Raw genomic sequence first — 17,938 nt, 5'->3', positions numbered from 1 at the left:
AAAATGGAACCAGATATGACTCTTGTTAAATAATCATTTAGGATGTAACCTTTGAAAAATACACAAACCATTCTTAGCTCTCAGTACGTATATAAAAAAAAAGTGGCTGGTTGAATTTATAGTTAACACCTTATATGGTTATATAAAAATACTCAGTTACTCTCTCTTTTTTAGTACTTCATTCCTTTTTATTGCAAACAATATACCACTTTTTATCCATCCAGTAAAGGGTGAGCATTTGTGTAGTTTCCAGTTTTGATGTTATTTTTTTAAATGATAATAACTTTTATTTATTTCGAGATGTTTCCCTTCCTTTTCTTCTAATATAATTAACATAGTATTATATTTTCAGTTGTACAGTGTTTTTAGTCTCTTGATAATTTTTCACTGTGAAAAACAATTTTTTAAAAAGATTTTATTTTGAGAGAGTGAGAGAGAGAGCAAGCATGAGTGGTGGGGAGGGGTAGAGGGAGAAGTAGACTCCCCGCTGAGCAGGGAGCCCAATGCAGTACTTGATTCCAGGACCCTGGTTATGACCCAAGCCAAAGGCAGATACTTAACCTACTGAGCCGTGCAGGCATGTTGAAAAACGATTTTTGAATGGGCATTTTTAGACATGTTTCCTTGTGCATATGTATAAGAGATTTCTTGTAATATTACATATACAAGAAGTAGGATTGCTGAATTTTAGGGTATGTACATGTTTAACTTGCCTAAATACTGCTGCATCACTCTCCAAATTGGTTGGGCTGATTTATAACCACATAACAAGGTGTGAGAGTTCTTTTTTATTTTTTTTTTAATTCATTTGAGAGAGAGAGAGCCAGCAAGCGAGAGCATGAGCAAGGGGGAGGGGTCACAGGGAGAGGGAGAAGCAGACTCTGCACTGAGCAGGGAGTCCAATGCAAGACTTGATCCCAGGACCCTGAGATCCTGACCTGAGCTGATGCTTAACTGATTGAGTACCCAGGCTCTCCAGATAGTATATAATTTGTATTGATTTTACCTTCTTTATAAATTTTAAGAATTGATTTGATATAAAAAACATACTCATTACTTTGTATATATATTTGTGTTTTTCTGTAATTGTTTTATTTAGTGTAGTCTCAAGTATTTTCAGCCTTTAAGCACTCAGCTTTTGTTTCCTTTGGACATTAGGGCTATGAAAGTAGGTAATCAAGAACTATATAGCTATTGCTGTGTCCCAAGTACATATTACATAAACCTTTTAACATTGTTTTCATAGTGGCTAACATGAGTTACATATTAGCATCTGAAGGTATTGGCTCATTTTTAGTCTATTTAACTGATGGTATTAAAATGTGTGAGACGGGTAAATTAAAACTATGTTTAGAAACCAGTTTTTTTTTTTTTAATCTTAGGAATTGTCCATGTATCCAAAGATTAATTATTAACATAATTTAATACTAATCTAAAGTCTTAAAGTTAAGTAAAGGTTTTGAAAACACAATTTAAGCTAATACATTGTATTATTACAATTTATGGCTCTGTAAGAATTAATTCCAGGGCGCCTGGGTGGCTCAGTTGGTTGATCCTCTGACTTGTTGATTGGGGCTTAGGTAATGATCTCGGGGTTGTGGGGTCCAACTCTGCATTGGGCTCTCTGCTCACTGGGGAGTCTGCTTGAGATTCTCTCTCTCCCTCTGCCCCTCTCCCTACTCATGTGCATTCTCTCTCTCTTTTTCTCTCAATAAACAAAATCTTAAAAAAAAAAAAAATTACTTTTTAAAAAAAGACATTACTGGGGAGCCTGGGTGGCTCAGTTGGTTGAATGTCCCGCTAGTGATTTCAGCTCAGGTCATGATCTCATGGGATGTGAAATTGAGCCCCATATGACGGGCTCCCCCTTGGTGGGGAGTCTGCTCGAGATTCTCTCCCTCTTCCTTCCCTCTGTTTGTGCTCTCTCTCTAAAATAAGTAAATAAATCTTAAAAAAAGACCCTAATTATATTACTTACCATTATTATTGTTTAAATTAGTTGGGCACATAATTTTATATTTTATGGTGTTCAAAGATGTTATTATCATCATATAAAAATCAGTAGAGGAATTTTAGTAATTAAAACTATATGTTTTTTTGGAGAAAATAAATTTAAACCTTTCAATTCTAGAATATGTGACACACGCATGCACACATGTACACACACACAAAACACACGCACACAATGAAATCAGGTATGAGATGGATAATAGTATTTAAGCCAAAATCGATGAATTAATTGGTCTAAGGAGTCTTCCTTTTTTAAAATTTTTTACTTTTAAGGCATCTTCCTGATTTGAAATGTTACTTGAGTTACTTCTCCTCTCTGCATATATTTAACAGATAATGAAACTTTTAACTTGTTTAAAAGTGATAATTTTTCTTTTTTATGACCATAAGCATTAATTAAACTACAAGCTGACTTCCTTTTTCCCTGTTAAAACCTTTTGGGAACAAAATAAACAAACTTTAAGAGCTAGAGCACTTAGAGTGTAAGCAATTTCCACTAAGATTCTTCCATTCAAATTTATGTAATCACTTAATTTCTCTATTATTTCTGTAAGCCAAATAGAACAGAAGCTAATTACAGTAGATTTCTTTTTAAGCAGGTTTATGAAGGGTACTTACCATACAATTCACTCATGAAATGTGTACAATTCAGTGGTTTTATAGTATATTCACAGATAGGTGCAAACCATCAATATAATCAATTGTAGAGCATTTTCAGCACTTCACAAAGAAGCCAGTACCCTTTAGTTAGGATTTCCGTATTCCATCTCCCACTGCTCTAAGGAACCACTAATATACTTTTTGTTGGTATAGATTTTATGTTTTGGATTTTTCACCTGACTAAAATCCTGTAGTATATGAATTTTTTTTGTACTGGCTTCTTTCTGTTTGGATATTTTCTCTCCCTCCCGCCACCCCCCCCCCCCCCGGGGTTTAAATTCATGACCTTGAGATGAAGGCCTGAGCTGAGATCAAGAGTCAGACGCTTAACTGACTAGGCCACCCAAGTTCCTCCTGTTTGGATATTTTCAAGTTTTATTCATGTTGTAGCATGTATTAGTAGTATTACATTACTTTTTATGACTAAATAGTATTTTATGGTTATACCATGTTTCATTTATCTTCATTCATTGATGGACATTTTGGGTGGTTTCTACCTTTTGGGTCTTTTGAATAATGTTGGTATGAACATTTGTGTACAGGTTTCTATGTGGACTTATGTTTTCATTTCTCTTGGACATACACTCAGGAGTGGTATTGCTGAGCCATATGGTGACTCTGTATTTAAATTGTTTGAGGAACTGCAAGACCTGTTTTTCAAAGCATCTGCACCATTTTACATTTCTTTGAGCAGTGTATAAAAGTTCAGTATCTCTACATCCTTGCCAAAGTTGTTATTATCTGACTTTGATGCTAGCTAGCCATCCTGGGTGGTATGAAAGTCGTATCTTATTGTGGTCTTCATTTGCAATTCCCACTGATGATGTTGAGCATCTTTTCTTGTGTTTATTGGCCATTTGTATATCCTTAGAAAAATATCTATTCAGTCTGTTTTTAGTTGGGTTGTCTTTTTTTTTCTTAATTGTGTTGTTAGAGCTCTTAATATTTTGTTATAAGTTCCTGTCAAATAAGGGGTATTTTCTCCTATTCTCTGGGTTGGCTTTTTGCTTCTTACTGGTGTCCTTTGAAGCACAAAAACTTAAAATTTTGATAAAGTCCAGTTCTGTTTATTTTATCTTTTTATTGCTTATACTTTTGATGTCATATCTAAGAATCCAAGTTCATGAAGATTTGTCCCTGTCTTTTCTTCTAAGAGTTTTATAGTTTTAACTCTTTTACATTTAGGTCTTTCATCCATTTTGAGTTAATTTTTGTATATTCTGTGAAGTAAGCCTTTCCAAATGACTATCCGATTGTCCCATGAATATTTATTAAAAAGACTATTTTTCCCCCATTGAACCATTATTGGAAATCAGTTCACCATACATATATGAGTTTCTTTCTAGAGTCTCAACTTTTTTTCTCTTGATCTGTATATCAGTTCTTGATCCATTACTGTATTGTCATGATTACCATTGTTAGAAGGTTTGAGATCTTTGTATTCTTTTTATTCTTCCTTTTCAGGATTATTTTGACTATTCTGGGTTCCTTGCAATTCCATATAAATTTTAGAATCAGCATGTCAATTTCTACAATGACATCTGATTCTGATAGGGATTGCATTGAATCTGTATATCAGTTTGGCGGATATTGCTGTTTTAACAATAAATCTATTGATCCATGAACATGGGATGTTGTTCCATCTATTGAGATCTTTAACTTATTACAACAATGTTTTCAGAGCGAGAGTTTCACACTTCTTTTGTTTAATTCATTCTTAAGCATTTTATTTGTTTTGATGCTATTGTGAATAGAATTGATTTTTAAATTTTATTTTTGGGTGTTGATTGCAAGTGCATAGAAATAAAATTGGTTTTTGTATTTGATCTTGTATTCTGCGACCTTGCTGAAGTCATTTATTAGTTTTGATAGCTTTTTAGCATATTTCATAGGATTTTCTGAGTCATTTGTGAATAGAGATAGTTTTACCCTTCCTTTCCATTCTATTTTTTATTTGTCTTCTGTTGCCTAATTGCCCTTGCTAAAATCTTTAGTACAGTGTTTAATAGAAGTGGCAACAGCAGACTTCCTTGTCTGGTTCCTAAATTTTAGGATGAAAACATCTAGTCTTTTACCATTTAGTATATTGCTAGGTGTAGGCTTTTCATATATACCCTTATGAGGTTGAGGCAGTTCCCTTCTAATCCTAGTTTGTTGAGCATTTTTATCACAAAAATGTGTTGGATTTTGTTAAATGCTCTTGTTTGTTTGTTATTGATCTGATGTATTATTTAATTGGTTTTTGGATGGTAGACCAAATTGCATCTCTGGTATAAATCCCATTTGGTCATGATGTATGTATGATTCTATTTATACATTGTTAGATTTCTTTTGCTAATATGTTGTTGAGTTTTTTGGTGTGTAGTTTTCTTGTGATGTCTTTGTCTAGTTTTGGAATCAGGATATTCCTGGCTTTATAAAGTGGGTTGAGAAGTTCTCTTCTGTTTTTTGAAAGAGTCTGCGAAGGATTTGTATTCTTTGAATGCTAGGTAGAATTTAGCAGGGAAACCATTTGGGCCTGGACTTTTCTTTCTGGGTAGTTTTTTGATCACTGATTTATTCTCTTGTTACAGGTCTTTTGAGATTATTCCTTCTTGAATCAGTTTTGGTAATTTGTGTGTCTTTAGGAATTTATCCATTTCATCTAGGTTATCTAATTTGTTGACATAATTGTTCATAGTATTCTCTTATAATTCCTTTTATTTCTTTAGATTGTGATTATAGCACCAAACCAAAGTCTGCATGTTCTTTAGTCATGTTGCATGCAAATTATTTTCTCACATATGATAAGAGTAGGTTGATAGATTGAGTCAAGAAACAAATTAAAATATAGGAGTTAGAAGAGGAATATGAGAGAAGAAAAACATTATACAGTCTGGAAATAGTATATCCTATTTGCATGCATTGGAGATAAACTAATTAGCTGTTAGCTGTTAAAGAGATGAGCCTGATTCCCTCTGAGCACCCTACTGTACCTCAATAGGCTGTCTAGGGGTGTCAAAGAAAGCAATTTCAGTTTCTTGTGGATTTTCAAAAAAAAAATGATTGATTAAATGTGTAATATACATCATATGCTGCTTGTAGGTGATGTCTCCTTGTGTCCCCTTGTCATAACCTCTATCTTGGGCCAGGTCTGTACCATTTCAGAATTTTTCTTAGTAGTTTCTAGAATCAAATTTTTTTCCTAGGCTAGTTGTAAGTCCTAGAGCCTAAACAGGGTTATCTAATATTTGTTACAGCCAGTATTATATTGTCTACTCATTTTGTATTATTCCTGAAAGAAATATTTTATGGAGAAATGAAAGCAATTTTATACTTTACATTTTCACAGAGGTACAAGAAGTACAAAGGATCAAGATAATATGAGTGAACGAAATGTTCATCTGGAGTCTCAGATCAAGGGATTTACACACAAGACACCAGCAGTATCTAACTTGGATTCTAGAGACCCCAAGACTTCAGTTTTGGAAGGAAGGTATGCATGTGTTCTAAGGATAATTGGATTTATATTATATTAGTCACTCATTGCTGTGTAACCAATTACCCCAAACTTTAACAGTGGCTTGGAAACATCTGTGGTTTCATAATTTCTGTGGCCAAGAAGTCTGGGTTAGCTGGCTAGTTCTTACTCAGGGGTTCTAATGAGGTGGTCTGTAGTCCTTTGATGGCTTGACTGTGACTGGAGGATCTACTTATAAGGTAGTTTGCTCCCATGGCTGTTAGCTGTATGTGTCCTTGTTGTATGGTCCTCTCCATAAGGCTGTTCAACATGACAGCTGGCTTTTTACAAAGCAAGTAATCCAAGAGAAAGGGTGACTATGATGGAGGTTAAAATTGCCTCTCTGAAGTTGCATACTGTCACTTCTACTTCATTCTGTTTGTTGGAAACAAGTCATTAAGTCCAGACCACATTCAAGGAATGGGGGATTAGGCTCTCTCTCTTGAAAAGAGGAGTATTTAAGAATTTGTGGGTATGTGTTTAAAACAGGTACACTCAGTGAACAAACCAAGTTAACCTACTCTTACAATATCTGAAATCATATAACCCTTTTTAAAATGAAGGAATGGTAAATTATAACAGATTCTCAGGACTTTTAAGGGATGGCTAAGATTTCTTTACTATTTGGTGGGTTATGACTACTAGGCCTATCCTGGGTTCACAATGGAAGGAAAGGAATCTAGAACTGGAATAAGCTGAATTATCTCTGAGCAATTTCTGGACTATATCTTAAATTCCGCTTGTTTCTGACTATATTTTTTGATTAAGAAAAGCTGATTTATTTCTAAAATTTTTTATAATTTGATTTATCAAGGGATGTTACTTGAGTTGAAATTAAAATTTAGAATTAATTCATGAAGTTTAAAAGGTTATAAAATTCAGTATTTGTCCTGTTTGACAGTTATAGGATTAAATTTTAGATTCTTTGTTTTATTTGGCATGTAAATATACTTTTGGTGATCTATAACATCACTCTTAATTTTATAAGAAGGAAACCTTTGGCAGTTTTGGGGAGAAAAATGACCATTAGGGTAGAAAATTAGATATATGTATTATAAAAGCACAAATTTGATGGTTTACTTTTTTATCTTAAAGTGGACCTTTCAGGCTCAAGAATTATTTAACACCTGGAAAGAATAATTCTGATGTGGATGACAAGGAAGTTCAGGAAACGTCAAGTAGGTTATTATTTATTGTTTGTTGTCTTGATATTTATGGCATTATGCATGCAGAGTAGGGTGTGCTATGTTTTATATAAATTGTTGCCAGTGGCAAGTGTGTTTTGAGTACTTACTCTTAAGAGCCTTAGTATATTTAGAGATTTGTAAGATCTTACACCTACCTGTGTGATAGAGGGAGGAAGAGAGAAAGAATGACAGAGTGACAGTCCTTTCTCTGAGGTAGAACATAAAGAAATAGTTAACACTTAAAATATCTACTTGAGTATTGAAAAATGTTAAGATGTGTCTGGGTGTCACAGTTGGTTGGGTGCCCGATTCTTGATTTCAGCTCAGGTCATGATCTTAGTGTTGTAAGATAGGGCCCAGCGTTGGGCTCATGCTCAGTGTAGAGTCTGCTTGTGACTTTCTCTCCCTTTCTTTCTGCCCACCTTGCAGTTTCTCTCTCTCTTTCTCTCTCTCTGAAATAAATAAATCTTTAAAAAAAAAATAAATATGTTAAGCTATTAAGGGTATAAATGAAGAAAGATTAGCCACATATACTGTAGCTGTATGATGGGTATATCAGTTTCATTATATTGTTTTTTCTGTTTTAAATATATTTGAAACTTTATACAGTACAGTTTTTAAAATACCTCTTAATAATTTTGTAATTTTTATGCTGCTAAAGAATGTGCTTGGAATTTAATCTGTTATACTATTTTTTGTTTCCTAATTCACTAATTCATTTTCCTTTTATTTTTTTTTATTTTTTAAAATTGGAATTTCTCTCTCTCTCTCTCTCTTTTTTTTTTTTCTTTTTTGAGAGAAAGAGAGCACACACAGGTGTGCCCATGAGCAGGGCTGGCCATGGTGGGGTGGGGTGGCCGGGGGAAAGGGAGGGAATCTTAAGCAGACTCCTTGCTGAGCTCAGAGCTCATCTCACACCCCTGAGATCATGTTCTGAGCCAAAATCAAGAGTTGGACACTCAGCTGACTGAGCCATCCAACACCCCTCTTTTTCCTTTTGATTTGTATCTCTTGAAATGCTAGGAACGTGGAATTTGTTTTTTTAAAGATTCTATTTTTAAGGGATCTCTATACTTAGTTGGGGCTTGAACCTGCAATGCTGATAACAAGAGTGCAGGCTCTATCAACCAAACCAGCCATGTGCCCCCTTTTAAATTGTTTTTTTTCTCTCTGTGTTGAGAATTATTTTATTATTTTTCTCCTCTAAGTTGAATGCTTTCTTATTATTTTTCTATTTTTATATGATAAAAAATTTTGTATTTGACAAAACAGTGAATTTTCCTGACTACAGTTTTGGCTTAATTTTATAGCTTTTTATTTATTTGTTTTTAAAATATTTAAAAAGATTTTATTTATTTATTTGTAGTGTGAGCAGGGTTGGGGCAGAGCAAGAGGGAGAGAGAGAATCTGAACCAGATTCTGTGCTGAGTGTGGAGCCCCACCTGGGGCTTGATCTCATGACCCTGAGATCAGTACTTGAGCCAAAATCGAGACTCTCAACTTACTGAACCACCCAGGTGCCCCAATTTTACAGCTTTTTAAATATTGTGTTCTTTTTTCTCTTTTAAAGATTTATTCTTTTATTTTAGAAAGAGGGAAAGAAAGAGCACAAGCGGGGGAAAGTCAGGAGGAGGGGCATAGGGAGAGAGAATCTCCGGCAGACTCCCTGTTGAGTGCAGAGCCTGACATAGGTCTCGGTCCCACAACCCTGAGTTCATGGCCTAAGCTGAAATCAAGAGTTAGATACTAAACCAACTGAGCCACCCAGGTCACCCCAAATGTTGTATTCTTACTGTAGTATACCCTAAATTACAGTGATTTTTCTTTGACCCAGGAGTTTTTTAAGGATATATTAATCAACAGCTTGAGGCCCCCAGAGTCCCTTGGTAGAGTCGAACTCTACCAATTATTTACTATGTTATTTTGAGTAAAAAATTTCATTGCTCTTACCGTCAGCATACTTATCTGTAAAATTGGAATATCATTTCTGATCCCTTAGCTTTCTTGTTTAGTTTAATATCTGGTTTATGTTAAAACATTATTATGTTGGCTGTTATTCTGAACTGTTTTGTTCTTTGTTAACAATTTATAATTTCATTTCATTGTTCTAGGGAATTTTGGCTTGTATTATTTATTTTTTGAATTTATTAAGGTTTTCTTTATAATCTGTAGTATGCTTAGAACATATAAAATTCATGGGCTCTCCTATGGGTGCTTGAAAAAGAATACTATTCTTTTGTGTACATGTATGGATATAGAAATATATATCCACTTATTTTATTGATATAAGTGCATGTATATATTTTTGAATATATTTTGAATATTTATGGAACTCAAACTTTTTTAATTTTTAAAGATTTTTATTTACTAGAAAGAAAGTGAGTGGGCATTTGAGAGGAAGAGGGAGAAACAGATTCCCTGTTGAGCAGGGAGCCCGACACAGGACTTGATCCCAGAACCCTGAGATCATGACCTGAGCCGAAGGCAAATGCTTACACCCAGGTGCCCCAGAACTCTTAAATATTTATAGAATATTATGGAATATTTACTATGTATCCCTCTAGAGGCTACAGATGTGGTAGTGAACAAAAGTGACAAAAACTTCTGTCCACCTGGAAGCCTACTTTCTGGGGGACCAGCATAGAAGACAATAAAAAATGATAGCAAAATTTAGGATTTGCTGGATTGAGAGTAGAATAATAAAGCAGGGATTTTGTGGTGGGAAATGGTGGTTACATGCTTAGGTAGATGGGCAGAAAAGGCATTACTGAGGATGTGATCATCTGAGGAAAATACGAAAAAGACGAGGAATCGAATCATGTAGCTGTATGAGGAAATACCTCAAGTCGAGGGAAGAACAAGGACAGTTTTGATACGATAGTGAGTCTGATGGCAGGAAACACTAAGGAGACTGGGTAGAGCAAAGGAAGAGAGGAGTAAGTATTAGGAGATGATGTCACAGAGATAACAAAAATGCAAGATCACATAGGATGTTAAAGGCTATTTTAAGGATTTTTGCAAAAGCTTTTCCTGAGAGAGTTGATAAGACCTTGGAGGGTTTTGAGCAGAGGAGGGGCGTGATGGACCTATAATCAGAATGACTGGCTGCTGTGTTAGGGAAGGGCTGGTGAGTTTGAGGGGGCTGGTATTAAAGTTGGAGGCAGGGAGACTGGTTGGTGAGACATTAATAATCCCACTGAGAGTTTGCTTAGACTAGGGTGGTAGCAGTGGAAGGTGGACAACAGTAGTAGGATTTTGAATAGTTTTGAAGCTAAAATCAACAGCATTTCCTGATGGATGGGATGTGGGATGTAAGAAAGAGATAACAGGGATAACTTTAAGGCTTTAGGCTTGAGCACCTGAAAGAATTATGTTGTCATTACTTGATTTGAAAACTGTTAGGGAAGGAGCAGATTTGGGGGGAAAAGAACAGGATATTTGAGCAGATTTGGGGGGAAAAGAACAGGATATTAGAACTGAACATATTACATTAGATACTAATTTGATCCTTTATATCCTTGTGTGTGATTTGTGAAACCTGCTGAAGACGGCCAGAGTTGAAGTAAAGTGTTTCCACAGTAGTCTGCCTTTTTCTCCTTATATTTTCTGCAGTGTTTGCTCTGTACATTTCAGTGCTGTTACTAAGCATGTAAGCCTTTATATGGAATGTACCTGCTTTGGTCAAATTTATCTTCTTTTTTTTTTTTTTAAAGATTTTATTTTTTATTTGACAGAGAAAAAGAGGGATCATAAGTAGGAAGGAGGCAGGCAGAGAGAGAGAGGGAAGCAAGCTCCCTGCTGAGCAGAGAGCTGGATATGGGGCTTGATCCCAGGACCCCAGGATCACGACCCGAGATCATAACCCGAGCCGAAGGCAGAGGCTTAACCCGCCGAGCCACCCAGGCGCCCCCAAATTTATCTTCTTGATCTTGTAACAGTGCTTTTACCTTGTAGTCTGTTTTGTCTAATATTAATATTATGACCCCTATTTTCTTTTGGTTCATTGTTCTTTTTTACATTTTTATTTATCTTTTTACTTAACCTTTCTTACAGATCTAAAACAAAGTGGTTTAGAAACAGTACATGATTGAATTTTTATTTTTAACTTTCTGTCAGTATTTTTTCCTTTAATAAATGTTTGACACATTTATACTTACTGTCAGAACAGATAGCCTTGTTACTTCCTTGTAAGTTGGTAGACATTCTCACATATAACAGCAAGAACTCAGGATTTTTTTTTTTTTTTGTACAACTAGTTGAATAGTAAAAATGATCTTTGAGTCATAATCCTTTTTCCTTTAAACTAGCTGGCTATTGACCTTTTGTCTCGCAATAGCTAATGCTTAGGAGTAGAAATTTAAAGGCAGACTTATTTCTTGTTTTCTTTGTAGGGAACCTGTTTTCTTCTATCTCCATGCTTATTAGGATTCTTTAATGTTTGAAATGCAGGAGTTACCTTCATTGCTGTTTTTTAAAAATAATTTTTTGGAAATTACTAAATTTATTAAAATATTAACTTTTAGAAATTATTAATTTTAAACATTCTGAATTCCCATATCTGCTTCACCCAGATTCCATAGTTGTCAGTATTTTACCACATTTGTTCCATGTCCCTCCCTGCCTCCACTACGTATATGTTCATACACATTTCTTGTCATTAGCCTTTAAAAAAAATTTTTTTTTAATGTAGGCTCCACACCCAACATGGAGCCCAACATGGGGCCTGAACTCAACACCCCAAGGTCAAGACCTGAGCTGAGATCAAAAGACAAACACTCAATTGACTGAGTCACCTACGTGCCCCTTAAAAAATGTGTTCTTTATTGAAGTATGATTAACATACAGTGTTACATTAGTTTTAGGTATAAAGTATAATGATTTAGCATTTTTATACTTTATTTAGTGCTCATTATAAATATAGTCGTAAACTCCTTTATCTGTGTCACTCATCCCTCATCCACCTTTCCTCTGGCAACCGCCAGTATGTTCTCTGTATTTAAGAGTCTGTTTTTTTCTTCGTTTGTTTATTGTTTTCTTTGTTCATTTGTTTTGTTTCTTAAATTCCACATGTGAGTGGGGTGTCTGGGTGGCTCAGTTGGTTAAGTGTCTGCCTTTGGCTCAGGTCATGATCCCAGGGTCCTGGGATCGAGTCCCACCTCGGGCTCCCTACTCAGTGGGAAGTATCCTTCTCCCTCTCCCTCTGCTTCTCCCCCCTGCTCATGCTCTTTCTCTCTCTCGTGGTCTCCCTCTTTCTCTTAAATCAGTAAATATAGTCTTTAAAAAAAAAAAAATCCACATGAGTGAGATCATACGGTATTTGTCTTTCTCTGACTGACTTGTTTCACTTAGCATTATATTCTCTATCCGTGTAGTTGCAAATGGCAAGATGTCAGTTTTTATGCCTGAGTACTATTCCACTGTGTGTGTTTGTGTGGTTTGTATACGTGTGTGTGTGTGTGGGGGGGGTTTGTATACATACCACATCATCTTTATCCATTCATCTATGGATGGACACTTGGGTTGTTTCTATATCTTGACTATTACAAATAATGCTGCAGTAAACATAAGGGTGCAACATACCTTTTTAAATTAGTGTTTTTGTTTTCTTTGGGTAAACATCGAGTAGTGGAATTACTGGATCATATGATAATTCTATTTTTAATTTTTTGAGTAACTTCCATGCTGTTTTCCACAGTGGCTGCACCAGTTTACATTTCTACCAACATGCATGAAGTTTCATTTTTCTTCACATCCTTGCCAGCATGTTTCTTACCTTTTTGATTCTAGCCATTCTGCCAGATACAAGGTGGTAGATCATTGTGGTTTTGATTTGCATTTCCCTGATGATGAGTGATGTTGAGCTTCACCCATCTGGATATCATCTCTGGAAAAAATGTCTATTCAGGTCCTCTACTCGTTTTTAAATCAGATTATTTGATTTTTTGGTGTTGCATTAAGTTTTTTACGTATTTTGAATATTAACCCATCATTGAATATATCATTTGCGGGTGCTTGGGTGACTCAGTGGGTTAAGCCTCTGCCTTCAGCTCAGGTCATGATCTCAGGGTCCTGCATTGGGAATCTCTGCTCAGCAGGGAACCTGCTTCCCCCGTCTCTTTGCCTGCCTCTCTGACTACTTGAGATCTCTCTCTCTATCAAATAAATAAGTAAAATCTTTAAAAAAATATATGCATATATCATTTGAAAATAATCTTCTCCCATTCAGTAGGTTGCCTTTTCACTTTGTTGTTGGTTTCCTTTGCTATGAAAAAGTTTTTTATTTTGATGTAGTCCTAATAGTTTATTTTTGCTTTTGTTTCCCTTGCCTGTGGAGACATATCTAGAAAAATGTTGCTATAGCCAACGTCAATGAGATTACTGCCTCTGTTTTCTCCTAGGAGTTTTATGGTTTCAGGTCTTACTTTCAATTAGGTAATCCATTTTGAGTTTATTTTTGTGTAAAGTGTAAGAAAGTGTGGTCCTGTTACATTTTTTTTGCATGTAGCGCTCCATTTTTTCCAACACCATTGGTTGAATATGCTGTCCTTTCCCTGTTGTATATTCTTGCCTCCTTTGTCATAGATTAATTGATTATATAAGCATGAATTTATAGCTGGGTTCTCTCTTTTATTCCATTGATCTATGTGTCTCTTTTTGTGCTAGTATCATACTGTTTTGAGATACTACAGCTTTGTAGTATATCTTGGTCTGGTATTATGATACCTCCAGTTTTGTTCTTTCTCAAGATTGCTTTGACATTATTAGTCTTTTCTGTACTATTTGAAAAGAAGTTGCAGACATAGTACTGTGTGTAAATGTATGCAGATATGATGTAAGACAAGAACATAATCACATTTTAACCATCCACGTCAGGAAATCAACATTAATATTACAGTAGTATTCCTTCATTGATTCCTGCAGATTTCACCAGCAGTTCCATTAGTGTTCTGGTTCAGGATCCAATTCAGGATCATAGATTGCATTTAACTCTCATGTCCGTTAAGTTTCCTTCAGCAAGGAACAGTTCAACAGGCATTTTCTAACTTTCCTGAGCTTTACATTTTTTGAGAGTACAGCTTTTTATTCTTTAGAATGACGTTCTACCTGAGTCTTTTTGATGTTTCCTCATGATCAGATGCCAGCCATGCACAGGTGACAGAAGTAGTACAGGCATGATGCTATGTTCTTTGTGCATCACATTAGGAGACACAGTGTTTGCCCATCTCCTGTTGTTGATGTTATTCTTGATCACCTGTTCAAGTTATTATCTCTACTCTAAAGATATGGTTGTTCTCTTTTATAATTGGTAAGTATTTTGCAGTGTGATATTCTGATGCTATTATCTAACATATTTCTTTTCAAACCTTCACACCAATCTTAGCATCTTTTGAAGACCCCCCACTAAATCATCAGCCACTAATGATGATACCAAATTGTACTGTTCTGTTTTCCTAATTCCTGTCTTTAATTAGTGGCATTCTGTAAGAAATAGTTTTTCTTATCGCTTCTCTTGATTTGTTTATCTATATAATTATCGGCTGCTGTTGGATTCCTATTTTATTTGATGGTTGTAATCTCTTTCATTTATTCTGATACTCAAATTGTATCAGATTTGGTTGGTAGGCATCCTTTCAAACTGGTCTTTTTGTCCTTTGATTACGTTTCTGTCATTTTTCGAATACTCTTCTTTTTTTTTTTTTTTTTTGGGCTTAAGATGTTCTGGCCTACTTCCCTTGTCTCAGCTCTGGAATCGCTTATTTCTCCTTGGGAACCTGGTTCTTTTTAGTGGAGAATGGCATTTAGAAACTCAGATCTGGGTGCTTGGTGTGCTCACTGTTACTGGGATATCGTTACTTCTAGGCTCTGTCAGTGGACTGTCCTCAGTATATTTACTTATTTGCTTCATTCCTTCTTTGATTCCATCACCTGCTTCCCTCAGCTCACTGCTATTTAAGAATTTTCAGTGACTAGTTTCTACTTTTTCCAGTGGGGATTGCTGAAAATTAGATTTATTTTGGTAACAGCTTTATTAGGATGTATATTGAGATAGTCAACATACCATAAAATTTACCCATTTATGGGATATAATTCAGTGGTATGTAACCATCACCACAGTAAATTTTAGAACGTTTTTATCATCCCCAGAAGAAACCCCGTATTCTCTATCTTTAGCAGGCACCTTTCATTCCCTCACCTCTCCATACCTTTTAAGCCTGTGGCATCCACTAATCTACTTTTATTTTCTATAGATCTCTATAGATTTGCCAGTTCTGGACAGGGAAATTAGATTTTATGATAACTAAAGTTTCTTCTTAGCCAGCAAGTTTATAAAGTAACTAATTCAGTCATTTAATTTTAACTTTTTTTTTTTTTTTTAAGAGTGTGTGTGCATGCATCTGTGAGTGGGATGGGGAAGGGCAAAGGGAGAGGGAGAGAGAAAATCTAAAGCTGGTTCCATGCTCAGCATGGTACCCAACTTGGGGCTCGATTTCATAACCCAGAGATCACGACCTGAGCTGAAATCAAGAGTCAGACGCTTAAATGGTTGCCACCACTCAGGTGCCCCAGTTCAGTCATTTTAAACAGTCTTTTTGTATCGTGGACTCATTTGAGAATATAATGAAAGCTTAGATTTGTTTTTCAGGAAATGCATATTACATATAAAATTGTATCAAAAGTTTTAGGTCATTCATAAATATTAAGTGTCCTGTTTACATGTTGCTCCATAACAAACACACACAACTTAGTGGCTTAGTACAACAATTGATTTTTATCTCTTAGTGTTCTTGGGTTGACTTGGCTTAGTTGGGCAGTTCTTACTTGGGCTTTCTCATGCATTCATACTTAAAATGCAAGCTGCTGGGCCTGGAGTCATTTGAAAGCTCAACTGGGTTGGAAGTCCAAGGTGACTTTTTTCACTTAGATATTTAGCACTTAGGGGCACCTGGGTGGCTCAGTGGGTTGAGGTCTCTGCCTTCGGCTCAGGTCATGATCCCAGGGTCCTGGGATCGAGCCCTGCATAGGGCTCTCTGCTCAGTGGGGAGCCTGCTTCCTCCTCTCTCTCTGCCTGCTTCTCTGCCTGCTTGTGATCTCCGTCTGTCAAATAAATAAATAAAGTCTTAAAAAAAGTCTTTAACAACAACAACAAAAAAGATACTTAGCACTTAACTGGTGTGGCTGGAACAGTTGAGGGCTGGCCACATGTATCTTTTTTCTCCGCATGTTCTTTCCATGTGCTTAGCTTGGGTTTCCTCACAGCATGGCAGTCTTGGGGTGGTCAGATTTCACATAAGGTATCTTTCTCCAAAGTGAAGTTCTAAGAGACCCAGGTGGAACTTGAATATCTTGTTAGGACTTACCCTTTGAGGTCCCAGAATGTCATTTCTTCTGTGTTCTGTTGGTCAAACAGGTCATTAAGATCAGCAGAGATTCAGGGAATTAGGGAATTCAGAGAAAAGGGAATTAGACTCTGCTTCTTGATAAGGAATGACATTTGTGCATAGGAAAAGAAAGAATTAATGGCAGCTATGTTTAGATGCTATTTCAATACTAAAGTTGAAAATTCTGGCCTAATTGGCACACCGCTAAATTTAGTATACTTGTACTATTTTAGAGCTTGAAAGATCATATATTACATTATTAGCATTTGATTGTTCTTTATTACACCCTACATTTTAATGTACTAAGTCGCTTATTTTACCTCAAGTCTAGAAAACTTCTTTTTTGTTATGTTTAATTGTTAGGCTCTTTAGACATATACATTGTAGCAAAATCTAGAAAAATGTTACACTGTTTTTCATTTGTCTTTATTCCTCAGCAGTAAAAAGTAAAAGAAGTAATAATATGATTGTCAAGTTAAATTTAATTAAAATACTTATATTGAAATTGACAACTAACACAGTTTAATTCAACATGGAATTAGCAGCCTTTGCTCATGAGATTATCATTTGCATTTTGCAGGTGACTCAAGAGTAAAAATATCTACAGTGATACCAGAGGATAAAATACATCACAAGTTAGGTAAGTTATTTCTGTCTTTTAATATCTTCATATTATAAAACCTCTGTTACTAAATGGGTCTTAATTCTTCTCACACAGAGAGGAAGTATTTGGATCAACTGGCAGATAAATTGAAACTATTTGTTTAGTTTTTATGAATTTCACAATAAGTCATCATAGGCCAATGATGATCTTTATTAAATCTTGTGTCCCTCTCACTCTTTGCCCCATATTAAGGAACATGATTTTGCCCAGGCTAAGAAGTTAGGGTGGAGAATTCTGTAAATAATAACTGCTAGGTAGATGACATTTGACAACTCCCACTTTTATCCAGCTCATTTGCAAACAAAGCAGTAGCTGGCATAGGTAGGCAAAGGTGGGAGCTGGGGAACCCATGGAGAGGCCATGGAGGATTAAAATTCTTCAGTTCCCCATGATATATTTGCCAGTCAGGATTCATGAGACCTCTTGCACTTGTACCAAAGGAAACCACTAGAATTGAAGCTTCCTCAAATTGCTTCAACCAAAAACTCACATTTTGTCAATATTTTGTGGGCTCATGTGAAGACTATTCTGCCTCTTA

General features: G+C 35.6%; 1 protein-coding gene across 1 annotated transcript in view; it reads left to right on the top strand.

The window, feature by feature from the left end:
• CENPC (centromere protein C) overlaps window positions 1–17,938 on the top strand; it is a 96,294-nt gene that overhangs the window by 55,053 nt on the left and 23,303 nt on the right. Inside the window, exons 11-13 of the mRNA XM_080797041.1 lie at window positions 6,002–6,145; window positions 7,265–7,347; window positions 17,317–17,376. Coding sequence (XP_080653167.1) covers window positions 6,002–6,145; window positions 7,265–7,347; window positions 17,317–17,376 — 287 coding nt within the window. The remainder of the gene's footprint in view (window positions 1–6,001; window positions 6,146–7,264; window positions 7,348–17,316; window positions 17,377–17,938) is intronic.

The sequence above is a fragment of the Martes martes genome (genome assembly GCF_963455335.1).
Source record: "Martes martes genome assembly, chromosome: 2".
Taxonomy (NCBI): Eukaryota; Metazoa; Chordata; class Mammalia; order Carnivora; family Mustelidae; genus Martes; species Martes martes.
The sequence above is the reverse complement of the archived record's forward strand: the minus strand, read 5'-3'. Positions and strand labels throughout refer to the sequence as shown.